This window comes from Medicago truncatula, chromosome 1 (assembly GCF_003473485.1).
Source record: "Medicago truncatula cultivar Jemalong A17 chromosome 1, MtrunA17r5.0-ANR, whole genome shotgun sequence".
Taxonomy (NCBI): Eukaryota; Viridiplantae; Streptophyta; class Magnoliopsida; order Fabales; family Fabaceae; genus Medicago; species Medicago truncatula.
The window spans coordinates 10297557-10314474 of record NC_053042.1 but is presented as its reverse complement, the minus strand read 5'-3'; the positions used below and the strand labels follow the sequence as shown (position 1 = coordinate 10314474).

Genomic DNA, 16918 nt, shown 5'->3' with positions numbered 1-16918 from the left:
TTCACTTTTGGATTTGTTAAAAAAAAAATATATTTCACTTTTGGATCCCTTAACAATGTTATTTTGATCAACATTTGAGATTTTCTATTATCAAATTGTTGTTCTTATTCTTTTTTCAATGGCCAAATATAGATCTCTACTTTTTCTCAATAGCTAGTTTTTGTCTTTACTTTAAGAATATTTATTTTTTAAAATATGTTGTCTTCACTTATGCAAGGTTCAAGATTTGCCACTGTAACTAGATACACTCTCAAGTGCCCAAGTAAATCCTCTAAAAGGAAAATAAAACGACAAGATTGGGACCTCACCACATCACCCAAAATAAAAACACTAAAACAACCTCACAATAGACCATCAATAATTAGAATCCATTTCTCATTAGATGTTTTTTTTGGGTACAAGAACTGTGTTTCTTTACATCATATGCTCCCTCCAAAAAAATAAAAAAACTTCTCGCTTGTTTTGTTTCTTTTCTTCACCAATGACATGTATTCATGCATATTAAAATTGTCTACGTCTTTGACAACAAAGTGATTGATGTAATTTTCTATTATGCAATGAATTAGGGTTACATAGCACAAACCTTTATTTAAATATTGTGTGATAAAGTTTACAAGTTTACCAGTGACAGTGAACCACATTTTGGATGGATCCCCTCGAGCCTCCACACACTTATTAGTAAGCACCAGCAACATTGCTAGCCCCCTTTTATCTCTTACTCAGAGGTCAGTATGCAGGGTTACCTCGGTTGCTGAGTTTTGAGTATAAGAATTTTGAAATTGTTGCTACATAATGTTTTCATCACTCGTCTTCCCCATTCTTGTTGCATTTCAAGTCTTGAATTATGCTACTTGTTATGATCAGAAGTACCTTTTTCGCAAATTGTGGCGTATATATGTGTGCTAATGCATCTTGGTTGTGCCGTATGTGTATTACCATGTACACTGGCTTCGTTGCACTTAATTTAGACATATATTCAAAAGGAATGGAGGGGATGAAGCATTTTAAATTGTCGTTGCTTGGTTCTATTTTTGTGGAGGGGGTTTCGTTAAATATTTTTCAAAGGGATGAGAAAAAAAATCCCTTGTAATCAATTTCGATTCCACTCTAATAATTAGAGATTTTGGGGAGAGGGTGGAAAATTTCCCTCCATCCCCTCCATTAAATATATATCCCCTCCACTCGTTTTCTCTCTATTAAAGGCCTGTTTAGTTTGAAGATAGTGAGAGGGAAACAAACATTTTTAAAACAATTTTAGCTCCTACTAAATAATTGAAGTATCGAGGGGAGAGGGAGTTGAGTCAATCCAAACAGCATACTTTTTTCATATAAAAGCAAAATTGTATACTGACTAGAGAATCACCACCACCTTGGATCACTAACAATGAGCACAGCTATCTAAATTTGACCGAACTTTGCAGGGACATCTAATTACAAAAATGATGATAATCAGTGAGGATATAATCTGATATGGAAGGACTGAAGGGGGGGATTCAGGTAAAACAAAAAACAGTGATACACAAACATTCCGTTGTGCAAACATCCTAGTTGATACCATGCTAGCTTGATTGCTCAACACCGGGTAGAGATGTTGACTGAATGTTTGATTTGGAGGGAACAACTGCAGACTGCTTAACGGACTGGGGCCTATCTTCTACCTTCAAAGAAGCCAGCTTCTGAGGGCGACAATGAGTTCCTTCCAACTCAGATTCTGTCTTTCTCTTCTTCATTACCTTCTTAGTTAAAACACCGTCTTTAACCCTGGCATCATCCGGGGAACAGCTTGAACTCCCCTTTGCTTTTTCTTTTTTCGGACCACTCACAGGGTTTGAACTCCCCTTTGTTTTTTCTTTGTTCGGACCATTCACAGGGTTTGAACTCCCCTTTGCTTTTTCTTTGTTCGAACCATTCACAGGGCTTGAACTCCTCCCCTTTGCTTTTTCTTTGTTCGGACCATTCACGGGGCTTGAACTCCTCCCCTTTGCTTTTTCAGTTTTTGTAACATTCACAGGGGGGCTGAGAACCCGGACGTCTGTAACTGTCTTAGAAACTGCCTTATTCAATGAAGTCTGAATGCTAGATTCTGGAGCTAATCGCTCTCGCATTTTCTGCTGTGAACTAGTATCAAGTTCAACATTCTCCTCACGTCGAGGTGCCAATAACTTTTTCCTTTTAATTTTCTCCTGATCCTAACAATATGAGAAAAGCAATGAGAGAAACAAACATGAAACATCATCCTGACAATAAAATATCAAATCTGTTTGTCATCTTTTTTTTTGCAGACAGAGCAAAAAACAATTTTACTCCCGTCCTACTGACATTATCAATGGCCAAGATGAATTTATAGAATCTACTGAGATTATTAATGGCCAAGATGAATTTATAGAATTTAAATCATACAATAGTCATTCAATAATAACTTGGCTAAAGGCATACCTTATTTCTATTGTGTAATGCTCTGCGCCTCTCTTTTGCCCGGACAATTGCACCTTTGATCCCATGGTTATCCATGCAACCATTCGGCCATAGTGCAGCTAGCTGAAGACACGGGACTTTAAAGTTAGGAAAACTGTTGTTTATACTGAAACTCTGAACATTCAACACGTAAACACACGCACACACACAAAAATAAGATACATCTGATGTAACAGACTCGATAAAAATAAACGTCATAATGGAACTAAAAAAAGCAATAGTGAAAAATCAATTGAGGACCCATCTCATTTTTTACGGTCTTGTAGCACAGTGATGTTATTTTATATTCAAATATGTAACAAGTCAAGAGTAAAACCCAAGTTTAGTTTTTGATCACCAGTAGCATGAGTTCACAATACAATCCCACATAATCATAACATGAGCAATCCAATAACTATCCTAGACCAATATTGAGAGGAAAACATGGGAAATTCAATTCACCTCAGCATACAACTTTCTGATTATCGGACCTGCAGTTTCATCCAATCCCTGGAGCAATTGCAAACAAGATTCATTAAGAACAAGACTTTCAAACTAAACAGGATCATCAGAAGAAGTAATTAAGGTACAATTTTCTGTACATCAACAAAAAGGTCATAGAGATCACAAATCTTGTCCTCCAATGCAGTGTCCATACTAAAATTCCTTTTGGATATTGCTTTTCCATCAGAACCCAATTCTTGATCACCAGATACTCCAGCTTGCTGCCGTTGCTGAAATACCAGAAAAACAAATAAAAACAACCCAAATTACCTTAAGCTGTAATCACATGATTTAATGTCATAATTACAACTAATGAAATCCCTTTCTAGGAAAACAATGCTGTAGTCAAAATATAAAAAATAGGATTTGCAAAAAAAACTCAAAATTGCATCGAATTCATTAAATCTGTTTGGTAGGCATGAGAGAAATAGAGTAGAGAGAGTAAGGCAAGTCTGGTCTTTCTCTTGGTAGTAAACAAGAGAAATAGGGGCAACGGATAAAAATACTATGGGTCCCACCACTTTTTTCTACTTCGCTGATTTGCGAAGAAAGAGGCGAGAAACAACCTTTATATGTTACCCTTGTCTCCTAGCTAGCTTCTCATCACACTCAGACTCAGCTGTCCATTTCAAATCAAACTCTATTTCTCACTTTTTTTCATTCTTTTCACACTCATCTCTTGCTCTCTTCTCCCTTTCTTCTCAAAATCAAACACACCCCAAGAGAAACGCAACAAGAAAGAATGAAGTATAGCATGGATTAATATAATGGTGGGAACAAAATGAATGTAACGATGAACCAAATAAGATAAGCAGCATTGCGTATGGAATTGGCATAAATATAACAAATTCAAACATATTGAATGAAATAGCAAGTCAACGAAAATAAACCTCGGAGTCAATAGATGGGGCCTGCATCTTTATCATCTCAATAACTTCCTTCTTTTTTTGTTGAAACCTATCATCTTTCTCCTTCTTTGCAGACAAACCCATATTGATCATAATTTTCAAGTTTCTCTGAAGCAGGGAAACATTACATGAGATGATGTCAAGATAAATTATTCCATTCATTAAGGGAAAGTAAACATGCATACACATCATTGAATACAAACAAAGATAAGAATAGTTCTGAAACTTTAAGACTATATAACATACAATAAATAATGTGTGGGAGATGTCTTTCAGGGTTGGATTTACAAGGATGGATTTTAAAATTGAGTTTGTTTGATTTCGATAAGTGCGAATAACTTTTGAAGTGTAACAATAGTGATACGTTTAAAAAATTAGAGTCAATTTGAAAAACTATGCAAACATAATCAGCTACCATTAAAATTATTTCTGGAAGACTAACCAGGACTCTGGAGTCTGCAAATATAAAATAAGTCATTCACTTCTCAAGAGAGAAGAGTTTTTATTTAAATTAAAATAAACATTGACAAGCTATCATTTAGATGTAAGAAGCTCATAGAATCAAAGGTAGTATTTGCTAGAATGAGATAGAACATATGGCTCCTAATTTAGGTTTGGTGCATTTAAAAATAGAAAGAAAGAAAAAAAGGGACACAAGAACAGATGATTTATCTTGATTCCACTAAAGAAAAGGAGCCAAGCATGTGTTTCATTCAATTTTGTCTCAATGTCAAAACGCTACCAAAGTCACATCGTGTTGAAGTACACAAAAATGAAAAATAAAACGGCAACAAAAGATAATCAATGTTTCAAAAGGCCACAAAATGTAATTCACTTAAAGAACAAAGTAACTAGGTCAAGACTCAAGAATGACTGTTAAATCACTGCAATCATTAAACAAACACTAAATTGTAGGAAAGTTCCCAATGGTGGACAGCAGGACAAGTAGTTTGAGAGAGATACAACCTATAGTCTCAAATTTACATAACCTTTTTGAGTTCAATGACCAATAGTGTTTAAAGGTTGGTTAGTACTGTTGGTAAAATAGTGGGAAATAGTACCAGGATGAAATAAATATCCTAATCATCTAACTTACAACCAATAGCTAAGGTGACAAATTATAAAGCACCAATCACTAAGCATTCTTCAGAACTGTACAATCAAAATGATAATAATGCATGAAAATTGTGGTGGGAATAAGAAGACTATGATCATACCAATACAAATAGTAGTTAAATCTCAGCTAAAAGGGGAGGGGATATCATGGTTGGAAACTGAAACAATAGATAAAGGGTCATATATGCTGAAAAACCTTTAGTGTTCTGAGCTGAATCAGGTGCCCAAGAATACTCATAAGACGATTAATTAACTCCTGTGATACTTTCCCTTGGCTTGCCTGCTGACAAAGAACACAAGTTAATATTACAATACTTATATAAACCAATAATAAAATATATGCAAATTTGTGTGTTTCTAGAAGCACAACATCAGGAATGCAGAGTTTTCCAGTACCGCTAATCTAGCAACTTTAGCAAGTTTTAGTTTTATTTCCCTGGGTAATCTCCGTTTAATAGCTTGAGATGTGCTATCAACCTCCTGTTTTTCCATAATTGGTGGCCTTGCTGTAATAATATTTGAAAAAAGGAAAACTTGCATTAGTAACATGCTTCTCACATTGACTATTTAAGTGAGAAAAACTTCAAAACAGTTTGCAAACTTACATTCTGCAACCGTTTTCTCTAAATCTTGAACAGCTTTCTCAAGAATTGTAGATTTTGGCCTCAAAGCGGAGCAATCTTTTTTTAGCATGTTTTTAGATTTCTGCAAAAAAAAATAAAAAATCAACCAACTGCATTACTAATACAGTATATGTTAAGCATGTGCCATTCCATTGTCACATCTTCACCGTCAAAAGACACAGTAAACAGAAATGTTACACTGCCAAGTGTACATTACAAAGACAGTATAGTTAAACAAAATTTCCAGTTAAATCCTTATTATCCTTATTACAGAGAAATTAACCCATACATCCCACTATACTCAAATTAAATAGCTATTATTTTGAATAAAAATGCATCTCCCACGACAGCCTAGATAACAAGGGAGTACATACAAGCAATAAAGATACACAACGTAGAATTCGCGAGCAGCAGTGTACTTCATGAGAAATAGGCAGGGAGTCAGCAAATCATTTCTTTTTACTATTTGGCGCTTTTTTTTGTGAAATGTAGCACACACTTTGTTAGGAACCCAGAAATTGACTAGAACAGAACTTGTATTATTGGTGAAAAAAAAGTATGTATTACAGAAGAATTAACCCCTGTAACCCCAGTGCTAAAGCTCCTCAGAGAAGAGAAAACACTCTATCTACCCTAACCCTCTAGGTTCCAACAGTAAAATGATTCTGCACGATCCTCTCTCCACAGCCCCTTATAATAAGCTTGGCTACACCAACACCCTTTGCCACGTCATCTAATTCCCTCCCTTCTCTATTTTCCTGTGTCACTATTTTGGCCCACTATTGTCAATTGGGATCCTATCACACTTTGTCTAGCACAGAGCATGCCGTGTTTCAATGTAAGATTGATCTGTTGATTGGAATCGAAACTGACTGTAAAGGAAGTTCTTATTTGATGGGTTCTATCAGGCTTCATGGGGTAGCTATGGTGTTCATGGTAGAAACTATTATGTCCAAATGCAAGAGGTACAATACGACGTGCATACTAGATATATTGACACAATTATTAATTAATACATGCTTTGCATCAATGCATGATATTTGTATTGATTTATTGATATTTCTCATTAATAGATAGCCATCATAAATAGTCAAAATCACGCCCCAATGCGAGAAATCATGCAATTCTGCTATCTTGCTAGGTCTGCCTGAGTTCGCGCATAGGAAGAATCACAGATTGGTGGGAGCGGCTGGGATTGCCGTTTAAATTTGTAAAAACGGTAGAATCCTGTGTGCCAGCTGATTCTGTCCGTGTTACGCAGAGATGTAGTTTGTGGGTCGGGTCATCAACCCGGTTCCTTAAAAACGACGCTGGCATTAAAAAAACCTAAAATAACACGTGTAAAACACGTGATAGGCTGCGACAGTCACTAGCTAACCCACTACGCCTATTAATTTGTCGCTTTGCTTTCTAATGATCTAATCAGTTTTATTTGTGCAAATCTTTTTACTCTGTTCTAGAACTTGCTTTCTTTTTTGTTTTCAATAATTAATGTTTGCTAAGGTGATTTAAAAAGGTCGGACACAAACATAATAAAAGAAAAATTAAAAAAACTATTTTATCTATATTGTTTTTTAATAAGTATCAACTTATTTGTTTATTGATTAAGTAATTGTGGTGTTTTGAGGCGTTTTTCTTTAACTTGCATATATTTTTTATTTTATTTTATGCATATACAACGTGATTTTATATGAATATATTTGTCAATTTGTGATCTATCTTACAATTCACCAAATTACAATCTTGTAACTCCTTTTCAGATTTTGACAACCTCTTCATAACTAAAACCATAGACACATATTTTCCCTCGTCCATATCAAAGTATATATTCCCTAATAAATGTGTCACAAAAAAATCACATTTTTCTTCCAAACAATGTTAGAATGTCACAAGAAGCATCATTAGTCCTAATCAGAAGAAATGCTGGCGGCCCAATGCGATTGCAGACTATTTACCATCTAATATGAATTGTTTATACTTTGTTCTCCTTCATTCCCATCATCCAAAAAGCAAAAGTTCTACGTCTAGTTCATTGATAGAAAACCCAACCAATTCAAGAAACCCATTATCATCACTTAAAACTTGGGTTGGGCCTAACTCAACCTTACAAAACTGGCTTGTAAGCTGAGGACTGGCTCACTTATAAACATTTGTTAAGCCCATATCTCTTCCTATGTAGGACTCCGAAATATCACTAGGCCCGCCAGTGCAATACACTTGTTGTACGCTGGCATCTTGTTGTATACTGCTTATTTATAGCTTAGTTTAACTCTCTATGTTCGCCAAACTTCCGATGTGGGACTAGTGCTATCTCTTTATGTTTGACATGGAAAGTATGGAGAATGAGGTTTTTTGGTGACATAAAGAGAATGAAGTTAATAATTAATAATTAATTACTAGCAATTTTTGGACTATCACAATATCCTTTTTTTGTGACTTTGGTTGGAATGTGATTTTTAGAAAGGAAATAAGAATTGAGCTTTTATTTTTGTTGTTGGCAAATTATATTTGCCAAGGTTTTTTTTTGTTGATTAAACGAGGCATAAGCCCAAAAGAAGATACAAATCAACAACAAAAATTAAAAAGAACTAGCATGAGAGTCAACTGACCCTCACCAAATCCATCCTAATAATCATCAATAAAAAGCAACTTTGAAAAGCTTATTAGGATTGATTTGGTGAGGAAACTCCAAATTTATCTCCGTAGTCGAGGCAACCCCGAAATCACCCACCTTAGCCTCCTTTTGATTTGATAAGGAGAATAATCTTGGATATTTATACCGGAAAGCGAGATTCCCCCTCCACGCGACCTCCCAAAAACTCGTATTCCTCCCACTCCCCACCCTTCTAGTTATTTCGGAATTGAACCAATTCGATCCATCCATCCTAACTAAATCCCTCCACCACTTAGAGACATAACTTGGCCAAACATAATCCTCTCTAACCAACAAATCACCTGTCACCCTCCCGTATTTTTCCAACAACACCTCCTTCCAAAGGGCCTCCACGTCATTTAATAACTGCCATTTCCACTTAGCCAACAAACTCAAGTTTACCGCTCTCACATCCCGCACCCCTAAACCACCATCCTTTTTTTGGCTTACAAACCAAACTCCATCTCCCAATTTATTTTCCTACAACCCCCCACACCACCCTAAAGAAACTCCCTTTGAATTTTTACAATCTTCCACCACACCGTTGAAGGTATCTTCAAAAATGACAAGTAGAAAATAGGAATTGAGTTTAAAACCGAGTTGAGAAGAACTATCCTCCCTTTGAATTTTTAAGTCTATGATTTAACAAATCCAATAGCGGTTGCCACATTGTAGTTCTTCCGGGATTTGCCCCCACCGGCAATCCGAGATATTTAAAAGGGAGCGCACCTTCACTACAATTCAAAAAATCGCAAGCCATCTCGATAAAATCTCTTTCCACATTCACCCCATCAAACAACTTTTATGAAAATTAACCTTCAATCCGGATGCCATCTCAAAACCTCTCAACAAAGCTTTTAGGGTCCAAAGGTTCTCCACCGTAGGCTTCCCTGTACATAGAGTATCATCAGCATATTGTAGGTGTGACATTACTATACCATCCGTCCTAAACCGGAAACCTTCAAAAAGATCAAGATTCACCACATTCCTCATCAACCCGCTAAAACCTTCCGCTACCAAAAGGAACAAAAATGGTGCAAGCGGATCACCTTGCTTAAGCCCCCTTTGAATATTAATTTCCTCCATTGGACTACCATTGACGAGGATAGAGATTGTCCCCCAAAAAAGACACGCCTTCATCCACCTCACCCATTTCTCGCAAAAACCAACATGATGCAACATATATCCAAAAAGCTCCAATCTACCAAATCATAAGCCTTTACAAACTCCACCTTTAAAATCAAACACTCCCTCTTGGATTTCTTTGCAAAATCCACCAACTCATTTACCACCAAAACACCGTCTATCAAATTCATTCCTTTAATAAAAGCCGATTGAGATGTAGAACCAACTGACCCTCACCAAAACACTCTTTGATTACTTCGCAAAATCCACCAACTCATTTCACTAAATAATTATTTCTATTCATATTGAACCGATTATTATATTGGAACGTACCACAAACCAAAATGGCGTACCTATGTATACCCTTCACGTACCTAATATTCGAGAGTTGCGTGTCATGTACCCGAACCCATACCGCGTACGAACGAGAATTGCAAACCAAGTGACTATGGTCCCACAATCTCGTCTTTCTATTACAATCCTAGACAAAAGTCTAAGGTTGGGGTTCACTTAAATCATATATCATTAGCCTATTTTTGATCCATTATGTTTCTCTTCAATGAATCAATGAAGTAGCATGTACTCCCATTTCTCTAATACATAATGAAGAACAAGGTTGTGCAAAAAGTTTCAAGGTATGTTTTAAAACTGCATCCTAAACAACAGAAGCTGTATTCCATACATACATCAATAAATTCTTAAATTAAAATAAAATCATGAAGGATACTCCCTGAATAGGTATCAAGACATATTCCAAACATAAGTCAACAATTTCTTATATTAAAATAAAATAACGGATACTCCCGGAATAGGTATCTAGACATATTGTATACACACATCAGTATCTGTTACATAAATGACCACGATGCTTTATTAATACTCTTTATTCAATGCAGAAAAGAAATTATACCAGTAAAGCAAAAGAAGTTAACTTACTGGTGCTTGCATCACAGATTTTCCCTCAGACAAGTTAAGATCTGGTAATTCATCAATGCCATTTTTATCTGTTGATCCACCTGTATTTTCTAAACAATCAGCCCTACTTGGGGTTCGTCCAGGTTGGGGTTTGGAATGTGCATAAACACTTTTTTCTTGGTACTTCTGATCAGCAGTATCGTGCACTCCACTTGCATCTTTATTCTTATCTACTCTGGTCTTAGATTGAAGTACTCCTGTCTTCTGTTTATCAGCATCTTTGGCTTCTACCACAGAGGGGACATCATTATCTGACGCTTTCAAACAGACAACCACAGAAGGGACATCATTATTTGATGCTTTCAAACAGAGAGAAGGATCTGAAATTGGTCTAGTATCAGCCGTTTTCTTTTTCAAAGTAATTCCAGAGATCTCGAATTGATTCTGAGATTTCAAGTCTTCATCATGTTCACCAGGTACAGCCAAATTCTGTGAGGAATCAACTGTATTCTTCACAGGTAATGATGCAGTCTTTCCAGCAGCTGTCTTGCCCACTTTTACACGTTTATTTGGTACATGTCCATCAACGTTTTCACCTGGATTCTTCGATATATCTTTCCGGCGCTTCTTCTTTTCTGGTTGATTAGGTAATGCCGAAGGTTCATTTCTTGTAATAAAGAAAGATAAAATCAATAAGAATGATAAAAAATTGAGTTGAATCTTTTATTTACAGTAATATTCAATTTAATAAATTCAATCATAAATACATGATTTGGTTTGCTGGTCTTTCATGATTCCAGACTTTTAAAGAAGTCAAATATGAATGTAAGAAAACTGTTTAACGACTGTAGAGAAGCCAGCTTTTCGTTAATTTGTTTACATGCTGCAAATTAATGAATTGCGTAAAATGCAGAGATTCTTCCCTTTTTAGGCAGGAGATAAAACAAAATTAGTATTACCTAAATTTAACAGACTAACTTCCCCAACTAGAACCCTAAATTTAATATTGCAATAAATTAGTATTTTCCAAAGGCTGCACCAAACATTTTATAGAAACAGTTAAACAGTGCAAATTGCAAAGAAACATTTCTCAAAATTTAAGGTTCACTCAAGCTGCCATCACTAAAGCTCATTTTCTAGTTATGCATTTAGGCAACAACTCCACCCTCCTTCCTTGCGAACAAGTAATTCAAAACCCTTCTAGGATTTGTTTTAAGTTAAATGATGATGATCAAACAATCAAGGATCCTGCTAACCAATGTCCGTATAAATATAAATATTTATTAGAAAGCAAAACAGCTAATCCATTGTCTACAATAAATACAACCCTTTTCGATAAATCTCTTTTACTTTTAATTTATTAGCCACTACCTTAAAACTGGTTAGCATTTAACAACTTTTAATACATACATATTTTGTCATAGCATCAGCACATCAAGAAGAGGTGTGGAGTTTTAAATTTCTTTATATGGAAGTTGTGTTGCACTTAACATTACACGCATAAACATACAAAGTTTTGTAGAGAAATTACAGCATTAGCTGCTGTCATAACTACCAAAAGCACACATAAATGGCCATTAAATATAATCACTCATTCTGTCAATATACCTCCATTGACATATCTACTCCACTCATAAACAAGAAAGAAAAAAGTGTGGTAAGTTTAAGTAGTTTATAAAAGACAATTAAGAAATGCTTCAGGCAAGTAGTTAATCAAAACAATACTTACAGGCGCTCCAATTTCCCCCTGTTTACAAAGAAACCATCATGTTTGATTGCAGAATTATCAACCTCAAAATATTCATCCTACAAAAAGAACAGTTGAAAAATATAAATATGTTTTTGTGTGTGTGTGTATTTGAAAGTCCATAATATAGAACAAAATACTCCACTCAAAATCAAAGGTCAAAAGACTCATAACAAACAGAAACAATATAGAAATACACCAACCAGCTCAGCATCATCAATGAAAGAGTCTTCAGTATCATACTGATCATCAGGAACAACGGGTAGATCCTCCTCGTCGCTACTATCATTACCCTGAAAATGATTCAGTATCCCATTATTCCAAACGCAGATACCAATAAAAATTTAACATAATTCTTAAATGCACATCTTTAATATGAATTTCTCGTGCAGGTACAGGTCACTGAGTAACAAGCATAGTAAACAGTGCATATACATACCATGTAAAGCCGTTCAATCTTCTCTATTACAGCACTGAACCGGTTTGTCTGGGGAGCATCTTCTTCTTTATTCTCAGTTTGCCCCTAAAAATGACAAGTGAGGATAGCTAAAATAGCGAAGAACAAAACTATATACAATTTCAAAGAAAACTAAACTTGCGATGATTCACATCACAGAGATGACAAATAATAAAATACTGAACAATTACATGTGCTTGAGTCAATCAAAGCCAAGATTTCCTTGACTCCACATATTTTAATTTCATGTCTTAAAAAAAAATACTAAGGGTGAGGAGATGAAGTAGTTGCCAGATACTTGTCAACTGCGGCTTATTTACATATACGTGCTAGCTAACTAAAGCAAATTGGATGTTTTTCAAAGGCTTGCTTCAAATGTGAATGGTGTTGGAACGAATGAGGAGGAGGGTTTCTGATCTTCTGATGCCAAATAAGGAAGGGGAACAAAAACAAAATATCAACAAGAGCAATATGTGTGTAAAGGTTGGAAAATGAGGTTTACTCTCTGTGAGATCCAGTAGCACCACAAAAATAATTTTTAAGCTGCAAATTGCAATGCAAAGGAGCAACATACAGATGCTCCGCACGCGCAACCTGAATTTGGGAGCGGGGCCATCATCCATGAAGCCGCAATTCAGACACTATTATTCAATTAATACTTTGCTATCTACAAATCTCAATACAAAATCAGCTAAAAATTTACAACAAACAAGAATGCTTAAAGAAGTGACAAACATCATACACAAATTTAATTCTTATTACGCTAATATATATCACTTTAATGAACACAACTGAAATGAAGTTCCATCAAGTCCACTAAAATTAAAACAGGTAAAACAATCAGTGTTCTCAATACTCAATAGTGATTGTAAACAATATCAGTATGTTCAAATTCCACTACACAATAGTGCTATACTATGACCCTTTTGGATAGACAGCTTATTTGCAGCATATAACACAAACGCTTGTGTATAAACTATTTCTACAGCAAAAGATAACATAAATGCAAATTGCTTTCGTATAAGCTGAAAACAACTTATTAACAATGTCATAAGTTCTTTCAAAACAAAAAAAATGTCATAAGCTGTTTTCATAAGTTCTTCCAAACAGTCTTACAAAACATATGTCAGTGGATAAGCTCTAATAAGGAATAAACAGCCAATTTAGTCCCCAAACTATCTCTCACTCACCAATTCGGTCATTGATCTATTTAAATCAACTAAAACTCCCTAAACTATACTCTCATCCATCAATTTGATAACTCAGTAAACTGATTTAGGGACCAAATTGATGGATGAAATGAGAGTATGGTTTAGGAACATTTTAGTTTATTTTAATAGTTTAGGGACCGATATGAAGCACGGACACTCCTCTGATTAGGTGTGTCCTGGTGTCGGACACATGACACCGACACCAACACAGACACATATAATTACACTGAATTATGTGATTTTCTCAATTTATTAGTGGTGTTGGTGTGTCCAAGTCGTGTCCGGTTCTGTATCCGTGCTTCACAGGGACCAGATTGTTGAGAAAGTGATAATTTAGGGGTTAAATTTATTGTTGACTGATTTAATAGTTATCTGACAACATTTTGTACAGAATAGCGCATTGCAGAACAATAGCTATGCTATAGCGCTACTATATGTGCCTATTCAACAACAGTCGCGACAGTTAAACCTAATAATCGAACTTCATTGAACAATTCAATTTTCCAATTCCAATAATTTCATGCATGGTTACTGTCAAAACCGTTAGAGAATTGAGACATGGCTACATTGACAGAAAATCACAGTAAATAACAAAACCTAACAAACAAAACCCGAATTCAGCAATGTAAATCGAAGAAAAACGCTTACAGAACCGATTCGAGCTTCAAGCGCATGGTTCGCTTTGGGAACCTGCTCAATCGCAGCGGACGAGGATCCATCGTTAACCTTATTAGCATCTTTGAGAAGCTTCTTCCACGATACGATTGTGGTTTCACCTTCACGAAGCTCAACAGTGAAACGTGTCCGGTCACCTATTTTGACGAACGTCGAAGGCGGACGTGATGAATCGCCGCCGGCAGCGGCGGAGAGATTGGAGTTGTCGTCGGTCATCAGAAGCGGTTATTGTTGATCAGAGCGGTGAGAGAGAGAGAGAGATGAGAAATGTATTAAGCCCTAAGATTGTGAAGATGAAGAGAATTGGTAACGTGAGAGATACATTGCGCGGGATTTGAATGTTGTAAAGGGGAAATTATTTGTTTTGGGACAAAATAGAGAAAGGGAATTTACTCTTTAGGTAATTGTTGGGAAAATAAAATAAGATAAATGGAGTGATAAGGGAGGTTTTTTATTTGGTTGGCAAGATGGGTCGAGTCTATCGGGTCAGACCGTTTAATCCGTTATTTTATATCGATTGAGTTAGGGTTTTAAATAAGATCTCTTAAGTCGATCTGTTTTTTATTTGGTTGATAAAACTGGTCCAATCCATTTAATATATCATTTTAATTTGTTGGGAAAAAAACGATCGGTCGGAAGTTAATTTTAAAATAAAATTTTTTATTTATTTTTTTGAGGGGATCAATTTTTTTATTTATTGTTTTATTCGAAAATTATGTGAATAATAACAAAAAAAATATTAGATTGTTGCTTTTAATTATTTTGTTAGAATTTTTTGGCAATGACATCAACAAATCTTGTGAATATCTTAAAATCTTTTAATTCTTTTTATAAAAAAAGTAGAAAACTATAAAGATTTATGATTTTCTTTAAGGAAATTTTTTTATTATTAATGTGAATGAAAAAAAAAATTGTTTGATGAGTTAGCCTGCCAACTCGCCATGAGATGGGATGGCGATTTGAAATCGGTCATCTAAGTTGGTAAGCTCAACTTCATTATCGACGAGTTAATTTGTTTAACGATTGTAGATGAAATCAAATTTGACGAAAGAGTAAGAGGTATGTTTTATCGGAGAGGAAGCATTGGGAGTGTTGCCTCCGATTTGAAGGTAAAGTGTGATAACATTTTTGAGAAGTGGTGTATTGAATTTTTATTGTGATTGTGAAGGTGAGGATTTTGAAGGCGGAAAGTATTTAAGTTTTAAGACACTACGTTTAGCATATACATCGTCGAGGTTGGTAGATTGAGATTGGGAGGAAGATTCAGCGTTTTGATTTTGTTCTTCTTATTTTTGTTCGTTGTTTTCTTTGTCATAATTAAAGTCAGTATTAGTAAATTCACGGCCCTCACGGAAATAAAAAGTACCCATGAAATCCAATGAAAGAAGAGTTTATGGGTTTTCTAGGAAGATGCATTTGTGGTTGAACTTGGATGAATTGATAGGTTTTACAAGAAGATGAGTTTGTGGATGAACTTGAGATAAATTAATGGATTTTTCAGTAAAATTTAATTTTGGGTTTGGGGATGAACTTCATGATAAATTTATGGATATGGAGATGAAGTTGGATATGAACAATGAATCTTAGAATGAATGATGAATTTGGTTTCAATTTTTGGTTTCTATTAATAAAAACCGTTAATTTATTTTTGGTTTAATGACAGTTTTGGCCCCCTAAGTATTAAGAAGTTTCGATTTTGGCCCTCTAACAAAATAAAATACAATTCAGTCCCCTAAGTACTGTCCCTTTTGCAGTTTTGGCCCCTCAGACCAATGTTAACCAAGTCAATGCTAATGTAGACGCTACGTGTGTAATTATTTTATTTTTTATTTTTTAATTATTTTAAAAAAATATTAAAAAAATAAAAAATAAATATTAAAAAATATATAAATTACACACGTGGCGTCCACGCCGGCATTAACTTGGTCAAAATTGACCCGCGAGGCCAAAACTGCAAAAAGGACAGTACTTAGGGGGTTGGATTGAATTTTATTTTGTTAGGGGTCGAAATTGCAACTTCCTTATACTTAGGGGGCCAAAACTGTTATTAAGCCTTTATTTTTTATTAAAAAAGTTTATTTGTTTTTAAATTAGATTGAAATACAATTTTATTTTTATTAAAATGATATATAAAATATTACAAAATACTTAAAAGTCACGTATGTGCTACGTGTACAAGTTGGTACAGTTAGCAGGTGAGACCAAAACAAAAACCTGTCAAATCAGCGAGGAAAATGGGACTAAAACATTAAAAAAAATTGTAAAGATATATTTCAATTTGTTTTTTCAAGGACCAAAACCCAACCAAACAATATTTGCTGGGACAATTTACATATTTAAAAAAATAATAATAATATTCGCCTCACCTTGAGACTTAATTGAGCTCTCCGGTGAGTAAGCCTAAAAGCTTAATGGCATATAAGCCTAAAAAAAATTATTCGCCTCATCTATATGATCAATTACATACTAAAATATCTACATATAAAAAGTAGAAAATTTTATTTTTTCCTTCAAAAAAAAAAATCTACAT

The 16918-nt window shown here is 34.9% G+C and overlaps 1 protein-coding gene across 3 annotated transcripts; it reads right to left on the bottom strand.

Moving 5' to 3' along the window:
- Window positions 1-1296: 1296 nt before the first annotated feature.
- LOC25482447 (ubinuclein-1) lies at window positions 1297-14788 on the bottom strand. 3 transcript variants are annotated; one of them, XM_024775509.2, is made up of 13 exons: window positions 14362-14788; window positions 12485-12568; window positions 12249-12338; window positions 12028-12104; window positions 10320-10965; window positions 5588-5687; window positions 5379-5488; window positions 5179-5265; window positions 3849-3974; window positions 3057-3188; window positions 2917-2964; window positions 2437-2538; window positions 1297-2189 (listed from the first exon to the last, which is right to left on the bottom strand). In XM_024775509.2, exons 1-13 carry the CDS (start codon window positions 14602-14604, stop codon window positions 1560-1562), a joined length of 2475 nt encoding a protein of 824 aa, XP_024631277.1. In that variant the 5' UTR covers window positions 14605-14788; the 3' UTR covers window positions 1297-1559. The 3 variants fall into 3 exon arrangements, with proteins under 3 accessions (XP_024631277.1, XP_039689724.1, XP_013466456.1); XM_039833790.1 differs by having other exon boundaries at window positions 3057-3185; XM_013611002.2 differs by having other exon boundaries at window positions 5179-5262.
- Window positions 14789-16918: the final 2130 nt, after the last annotated feature.

Coding starts and splice junctions, on each gene's coding strand:
- LOC25482447 (XM_024775509.2), bottom strand. CDS start 14,604: ATGACCGACGACAACTCCAATCTCTCCGCCGCTGCCGGCGGCGATTCA. Junction 5,688..10,319: donor AATCTGTGATGCAAGCACCA/GTAAGTTAACTT, acceptor TTTTTTTTGCAG/AAATCTAAAAACATGCTAAA. Junction 3,189..3,848: donor CCCCATCTATTGACTCCGAG/GTTTATTTTCGT, acceptor CTGGTATTTCAG/CAACGGCAGCAAGCTGGAGT.